The 8,284-nt window shown below is 50.3% G+C and overlaps 1 protein-coding gene across 6 annotated transcripts in view; it reads left to right on the top strand.

Moving 5' to 3' along the window:
• Positions 1 to 454: 454 nt before the first annotated feature.
• LRRC9 (leucine rich repeat containing 9) overlaps positions 455 to 8,284 on the top strand; it is an 83,645-nt gene continuing 75,815 nt past the window's right edge. For 4 of the 6 annotated variants that reach the window (XM_075129955.1, XM_048853851.2, XM_048853853.2 and 1 more), the window contains exons 1-4: positions 461 to 543; positions 3,435 to 3,525; positions 4,872 to 4,957; positions 7,532 to 7,750. In XM_075129955.1, the coding sequence (XP_074986056.1) occupies positions 4,910 to 4,957; positions 7,532 to 7,750 (267 nt within the window). In that variant the 5' untranslated portion in view covers positions 461 to 543; positions 3,435 to 3,525; positions 4,872 to 4,909. Of the gene's footprint in view, positions 544 to 3,434; positions 3,526 to 4,868; positions 4,958 to 7,531; positions 7,751 to 8,284 lie in introns of all 6 variants that reach the window. The other 2 variants (XM_048853852.2, XM_075129953.1) reach the window with 2 other exon arrangements.

Raw genomic sequence — 8,284 nt, 5'->3', positions numbered from 1 at the left:
AGAGAGACTGGGGGCATGTCTGAGCCCCTCTTCCCCCCCCCTCCCAGAGAGACTGGGGGGCATGTCTGAGCCCCTCTTCCCCCCCCCTCCCAGAGAGACTGGGGGGCATGTCTGAGCCCCCCCCAGAGAGACTGGGGGGCATGTCTGAGCCCCTCTTCCCCCCCTCCCAGAGAGACTGGGGGGCATGTCTGAGCCCCTCTTCCTCCCCCCCCCGAGAGACTGGGGGGCATGTCTGAGCCCCTCTTCCCCCCCCCCCAGAGAGACTGGGGGGCATGTCTGAGCCCCTCTTTTCCCACCCGGAGAGAGACGGTGGATGGAGCGACGGACAGGCCTGACCTCCACCCCGCCCGCGCGCCACGGTGGAGAGAGAGGTGTAAGCCCCGCCCCCACCGGTATCACGTGACACCGTCTTTCCTCCGGTTTGCTGCTCCTCCGCGTGGGCGGGGAGATGGTTTCCTAGGCGACGGCAGAGGCTGCCGAACACAGAGTGCGCCGCGCTCAGCCCGCTCCGGCCCTGCCCACGCGGGGTCCTTGGAGGCCCAGGTACGTGACTGCCCCGGCCCCCTTCCCACCCCGCCTGGCCCCCCTTCCGACCCCTCGCCCCAAAGGGGGTAACCCCCCCGCCTGGGCCCCTTCCCCCCCCTCACCCCATAGCGGGTAACCCCCCCGCCTGGGCCCCTTCTCACCCCAAAGCGGGTAACCCCCCGCCTGGGCCCCTTCCGACCCCTCGCCCCAAAGGGGGTAACCCCTCCGCCTGGGCCCCTTCTCACCCCAAAGCGGGTAACCCCCCGCCTGGGCCCCTTCCCCCCCCTCACCCCAAAGGGGGTAACCCCCCCGCCTGGCCCCCCTTCCCACCCCTCGCCCCAAAGGGGGTAACCCCCCCGCCTGGGCCCCTTCCCCCCCCTCGCCCCAAAGGGGTAACCCCCCCGCCTGGGCCCCATTCCCACCCCTCGTCCCAAAGGGGGTAACCCCCCCGCCTGGGCCCCATTCCCACCCCTCGTCCCAAAGGGGGTAACCCCCCGCCTGGCCCCCCTTCCCACACCTCACCCCAAAGGGGGTAACCACCCCGCCTGGCCCCCCTTCCCACCCCTCACCCCAAAGGGGGTAACCCCCCCGACTGGCCCCCCTTCCGACCCCTCGTCCCAAAGGGGGTAACCCCCCCGCCTGGGCCCCATTCCCCCCCCTCGCCCCAAAGGGGGTAACCCCCCCGCCTGGGCCCCATTCCCACCCCTCGCCCCAAAGGGGGTAACCCCCCCGCCTGGGCCCCATTCCCACCCCTCGCCCCAAAGGGGTAACCCCCCCGCCTGGGCCCCATTCCCACCCCTCGCCCCAAAGGGGTAACCCCCCCGCCTGGGCCCCATTCCCACCCCTCGTCCCAAAGGGGGTAACCCCCCCGCCTGGGCCCCATTCCCACCCCTCGTCCCAAAGGGGGTAACCCCCCCGCCTGGCCCCCCTTCCCACCCCTTACCCCCAAAGGGGGTAACCCCCCCGACTGGGCCCCATTCCTCCCCTTACCCCCAACCCCCCCGACTGGGCCCCATTCCTCCCCTTACCCCCAAAGGGGGTAACCCCCCCGACTGGGCCCCATTCCCCCCTTATCCCCAAAGGGGGTAACCCCCCCGACTGGGCCCCATTTCCCCCCCTCACCCCATTGCGGGTAACCCCCCCGCCTGGGCCCCTTCCCACCCCTCACCCCATTGCGGGTAACCCCCCCGCCTGGGCCCCATTCCCCCCCTTACCCCCAAAGGGGGTACCCCCCCGCCTGGGCCCCTTCCCACCCCGCCTTCACCCCATAGCGGGTAACCCCCCCCTGCCTGGGTCCCCCTTCTCACCCCGCCTCACCCCAAAGCGGGTAACCCCCCCCTGCCTGGGTCCCCCTTCTCACCCCGCCTCACCCCAAAGCGGGTAACCCCCCCCGCCTGGGTCCCCCTTCTCACCCCGCCTCACCCCAAAGGGGGTAACCCCCCCGCCTGGGCCCCATTCCTCCCCTTACCCCCAAAGGGGGTAACCCCCCCGCCTGGGCCCCATTCCTCCCCTTAACCCCCCCGCCTGGGCCCCATTCCCCCCCTTACCCCCAAAGGGGGTACCCCCCCGCCTGGGCCCCTTCCCACCCCGCCTTCACCCCATAGCGGGTAACCCCCCCCCGCCTGGGCCCCTTCCCACCCCACCTCACCCCAAAGCGGGTAACCCCCCCCTGCCTGGGTCCCCCTTCTCACCCCGCCTCACCCCAAAGCGGGTAACCCCCCCGCCTGGGTCCCCCTTCTCACCCCGCCTCACCCCAAAGCGGGTAACCCCCCCGCCTGGGTCCCCCTTCTCACCCTGCCTCACCCCAAAGCGGGTAACCCCCCCGCCTGGGTCCCCCTTCTCACCCCGCCTCACCCCAAAGCGGGTAACCCCCCCGCCTGGGTCCCCCTTCTCACCCCGCCTCACCCCAAAGCGGGTAACCCCCCCGCCTGGGTCCCTTTCCACCCCTTGCCCCGAAAGGGGGTGTCCCCCCATCTTGGCCCCCCTTCCCAGCCTTCTGTCCCCAAAGGGAGTGTCCCCTCTGCCTGGGTCCCCTTTCGCTGCCTTCTGCCCCAAAACGGGGTTTCCCCCATCTGGGCCCCCCTTCTGCCCCAAAGGGGTATCCCTGCTGGTGCCCCCCCTTTTCACTCCTCATCTCCCAAAGGGGGGTGTCCCCTGCCTGGGCCACCTCCTTCCTAGCCTTCTGCCCCCAAAGGGGGTATCCTCCTCCTGGGTCCCCCCTTCCCATCTCTCACTCCCAAAGAGGGTATCCCCTGCCTGGAACCCTTATCTCCTTTGCAGAGCCTGGGATCCCCTGCGTGGCACCCACCTTCCCAACACCCCTGACCTCCAAAGGGGGTATCCCATGCCTGGCACCCTTCTTCCCAATCCTCTCCCCCTCACCTCCAAAGGGTATCCCCTGCCCAGGCCCCCACACCTATCTACTCCCAGGAAGGGTTTCCAGCCCCTGCTGCCTATGTTGTCTTCAGATATTTCTCTCCCCCCCCCTCCCCCCGCAACTGAATTAAGCCCCCTCTGCACAAAATCCAAAACAGTAAAGGAGTGGGGATGCTTGCCTCTCCTCACTGTGGGAGGTTGCTGATGGAAGACTCAGTAGTTATTGTCTTCCCCTCTGCATCGGTCCTGAGCGGATACCAACTGACATTGTGCCAGCACAGGACATTGCCCTGCTAGAGGTGATGTTAGAGACTAAGTAGGTGGCATTTTTCCCTCGGTCTTAGTAGTACAGGAACAATGCCCCCAAAACTGCGCCAGGAGTTATGCTGTTGCTGGGTGTGTCATCTTTTGGATGAGTTTGAAAAAACTTTATTGATTCTGTGTAGTTCTTTAAGATCCCACAGTTATCTCTGGGATTCTATCTATGTTCTAACTCTGATCTCATTCAATTCCACTTACTTCAATTTTCCCAGCAGTTTCAACTGGATAAAATATTCTTCATTTCCTGCTTTAAACTGTTGGGTAGAGATACTTTGTGTTAAATATTGCAGCAGCATTTCAAAGGTGAGTGGAACGATCTGTTTTGTGTAGTCTGTACATATTTAATAAAATAAAAATGTGTAAAGTGCTTTCAGATTCTTGGAGAAGAAACATGCGATGTAAATTACAATATTGTTTGTACAAATATCAAGCTGATAATGTTAAGGATTAGCTAATGTGACTGTATGTGATCATGTGTGTAACAAAAAAGTGGTCCATTCTCAGCAGGACATCTCTGTTATGTTTTGATGTCTTCAGCATATTTTCATATCTGTGTATGGGTTCTTTATCTCTTAATTTGGGAATTTCCTTCTTGAGGAATAATGAATTTATCAAACATTGTGACTAATTTTAAGGTGCCTTTCCTTTGCTTTTATTAACAGCAAGAGCAACAAATTAAAAACGCAGATACTACAGATATGTGTTTTAATGCAGCAAAATGGAAGGTCAAACATCTAGGAACAAAGAGTGCAGCCCATACCATAGTGCTTACACAACTGAACATAAGCTCCCAGTGTGGTACTGTGGGAAAAAGGACTTTAATGTATAAACAGGGGACTAGTGAGTAGGAATAGATAGGTAATTTTTATCTCTGAATACAGCATTGGTGAGACTGATACTAGAATACTGCATGTAGTTCTAGTGTCCATATTTTAAAAAGAATGTTAAAAAAATTGAGAGGGAGCAGAAAAGAGCCACTAAAATGATTTGGGGCTGCAGAAAATGCCTTACAGTGAGAAACTTAAATAACTCAATCTATTTACTTTATGAAAAAGAAGATTGAGAGGTGTAAGTACTTTCACAGGGAGAAAATACCGAGTAGTAAAGGTCTCTTTAAACTAGGTAAGAAAGGCATAACGAGTACCAATATCTGGAACTTAAAATCAGACAAATTCAAGGACAAAATAAGGCACACATTTTTAATAGTGAGCGTGATTAACCATTGGAACAAACTATCTAGGGAAGTGATGGATTCTCCATTTCCTGATGTCTTCAAGTCAACACTGGATGCTTTCTGGAAGACATGTTTTAGTCAAACATGAGTTATCAGGTTCATTATAGGGGTAACTGGATAAAATTCTTTGGTCTGTGTTATACAAGAGGTCATATTAGATGATCAACCTTAATCTGTGGTCTCTTCTGACTTTAAACTCTATGAGTATAAATAAAAAAGTAATTATTCCAAACATTCAGGACATTGCTAATTTTCTTCCATTAATGTAACTGTAATCCTGTGAAAGACACGCCTGTTCTAACTGTATCTATTTGGAACTGAAATTTTTTCCCCCAGACTTATTTGAAATTCTGTGGCTTTTAAATTATGTGGGTGGATACACAACAGATAATTATGTTGTCATTCTTTCAAGCAGATACTCTACTGTGATTATTACTTTTAAATACTCAGAAAATGATCCAAAGTCATAACCAGAACACAGAGGAAATAATTAAAGAGCTGGTAAGTTTTTGTTTTCGTTATTTTTTTAACTCTCAAAATATCGGTCACTATTAATATTTTTTTGCCAAAACTATGTGGAAATATATACTTCTCTAATAATACCATCAGTGCAGGATTCTCACTCCTGGACTGTTCAGAGGGGAGTACATGGCATACAATGACAACAGGGGTCTGCAAAGGTCAAAAATCTTAAGAATGAGGGGAGGGCCACTAGTCACATGTTAAGAAGAAAAGTCCCAGGAGTTAGAATCTTGCAAGAGGACATCATCAGAGAAGCAGAATTTCAAGGTAATTTTCCCTTCGTCCCTTTTTGTTGTGACGTATAGTGCAGAGATATTCAAATTTTTAAGGGGGGAGGGATAGCTCAGTGGTTTGAGCATTGACCTGCTAAACCCAGGGTTGTGAGTTCAATTCTTGAGGGTGCCCTTTAGGGATCTGGGGCAAAAATTGGGGATTGGTCCTGCTTTGAGCAGAGGGTTGGACTAGATGACCTCCTGAGGTCCCTTCCAACCCTGATATTCTATGAAATATATGGAAATAGGCTTTCATAATGTAACTGAACAAAATAAACCCACAGCCTTTACTTTACAAGTTCTTAAAGCCTATCTTGCACCAGGTAAGTCAATGGAAGCTTTGCCGTTGACTCAGTTGGAAGTCGGATCAGGCCATTAGTGAAGTTAATGGGAGTTTTACCTTGTAGGTACTGAAGGAAGAGGCTCAACAGTATTTATTCTTTTTTGGAAAAGTCATGTTTTGCTATTTTGTCATTTATGTAATTTTTGTTTTCTGGACAGAGACTTGTATTTACTATGGCTACGCTGGTGGTGGCGTGAAGGGTATGTGTAGCTACATGCTGCAGTGAATAGCAAGCTGCATCCGTGCTGTGTCCATGTGTCAGTGAAAGGCTTCCCCCTGCCTGAGTCTTTCCCAGCTGTGAAGAAGGGCTCCAGCTGGAGTATTTCTTTGCGGGGAAAGGCTGCAGCAGCAGGCAGGCAGCAGGACACTACTCTGCTAAAAACAGTAGTGTAGACGGGCATGTCTTGGGCAAGTAGAGAGCCATGTAGGGTATGTACTCATGTATATCCCCACACCCATCAGGCATGTCTTTACTTGTGTTACCTGCTCAAAATTCTCCGTTACTCACACACTCCAGGAGCACCCACCTTTACCCTGTTCCCAGGGCTCAGGCGTAACCCTGTTAATTTAGGCACCCACTCTTACCCTTCTGTGGGCTCGTAATCTTACACTCTGTGGCTTTGCAGGGTCTTTTACTAGTGAACGAGCCTTACACAGTAATAGCCTGCGTAATCTCTCTTTCTTAACAATTACCAAAACAAAATGCACACACTAAACATACAATGCTCACCACTCCCAATAAAGCAGATGAACTTTTCTTGATGGCCAATCAGGATCAAGTCATCTGGGGGACTCCATCTTCTGCACGGTGTGGTTGGCAGGGTGTTGAGGTCTGTCAACTCTGATTTTGTGGCTGTGTCCTGAAATTGGTTCCCAAGAACTTCCTTTTGGACCCCAGTTTATATAGTGAAGCTTGAGTCATGCTTAGCTATACCTTAACCAATCATTTTACTGAAATATTACTAAACAATTCTCTAACCAATTATATGCCACCACCTTAATTGATTTACACCCAGCAAAATTAATTATGTAACAGACAGAAACAATCAAAGAACCAGACAAAGACCACACACATAAACAATAGAGAAGTGGGGACCATAAAGACAAAACAAGAAATGGGGATTTTACAGCCACAACTATTGATAAGTGATTGCTTGCTAGACAGAATGCTATCAAACTAAGTTTTCTTTAATCACCTTAAAATCTGTTTTTTTATTTGTTGATGGTGGGTACTATTAGGACAGGATTTCCTTCTTAACAGCCTGATATTACATTGTTTTAATGTTATTTAAATGGAATATGAGGATGTGATTTTCTGCTTCTTGGCTGCTGCTCTCTTAATATGGCTGCAGACAAAGGCCTTACAATATGGCTACAGGAAAAGGCCTTATCCTTACACTTGCCTAACGAGTGCCTCCCTATCTACGCTGCTGTTTATATCCGTGGTAGGGGGGCTACCCAAGTATATACTTTACACGCAGCTGAAAGAAGGATGCAGTGTAGACGTACCCTATAGTTCATTTGAACCAAGTACTCCAGAACTGAAAAAATAGATTACTGATCCACTACATCATATATTCCTTTTATCATATAAATATATGATAAATGGAAATGTATTTTGGTGCTTTTTATAATTACATTAGGATACAATTGGATATTTTGTTAATGAAACAGAAGGTGCATTTTGAGGCTGGAGCTGAACTTTGTCATTGTGAACGAAAAACTAAACATCATATACCAGATGTGGCCAAAAACATTACGGAGTTGCATACATATTTGAAGATGAGGGCAGGAGAGGTGGGACTTTTCAAGGGCACGAATGACAATTAAGCAGTCACCTCCAATTGACTTTCAGTGGGGGTTGGGCATTCTCCTCCAAAATGCATTTTTCATACCAGAGAAATAAAAAGAGCAATAATAGTCGTGTTTTATTTGCAGTGCACTTCTAATGGATTGTCTTATGAGAAAATTGATCAAGAGGGACCAGAAACGTCTACACTGGAGATGTTTTTTTCAGGTTATCCCATGATAGCAGGCATGCCATTTTTCCCAAATTTGACAACTCTCACTCTCGTTGGACAAAGCATTCAGAAGATTTCAGATCTGGAGTATTGTCCATTACTCAAAAACCTATGGATTGCTGAATGTTGCTTAACGGTAAGTTAACTCTATGATTTTTCTTTTCAGGTAACTGATCAGATTCTGATTCCCTTACTCACACTGAATAGCACATTCCTGCAGTGGTAATCCCACTGATGTCAATCTGCCTACTCGAGGAGTAAGGTACTACTCACTGTGAGCAAGGGGGTTCAGGATCTGGCCCTCTATTATCTGTAATCACACCAGTTGTTAGATCAGAAAAGATTCTATTTTAGATGATCAAGTTACCTCTTTTGATAATTTTTATATTCTTGCATGGTGGAACCCCATTGTTGTGTTTCTAAAACAACTTTTTAAAATACTGACACTACAGAGTACAAATCAATTGTAGGAAACTGATAAGAAAAATGTTTTCTTGAAAATTATATCGTTTTAAGAGAATCACTTCAACATTCATCAAGAAGTGCTCCATCAGCTACCGCTTTTTCTTTGTGGGCCATATCCAAAGCCCACTGAAGTCAGTGGGAGTCTTTTCATTGATGTGATGAGCATTGAATTAAGCCCTCTAAGACTGACTTGCCACGTTGCTCT

The sequence above is a fragment of the Caretta caretta genome, chromosome 6 (genome assembly GCF_965140235.1).
Source record: "Caretta caretta isolate rCarCar2 chromosome 6, rCarCar1.hap1, whole genome shotgun sequence".
NCBI classification, from domain to species: domain Eukaryota; kingdom Metazoa; phylum Chordata; order Testudines; family Cheloniidae; genus Caretta; species Caretta caretta.
The sequence above is the reverse complement of the archived record's forward strand: the minus strand, read 5'-3'. Positions and strand labels throughout refer to the sequence as shown.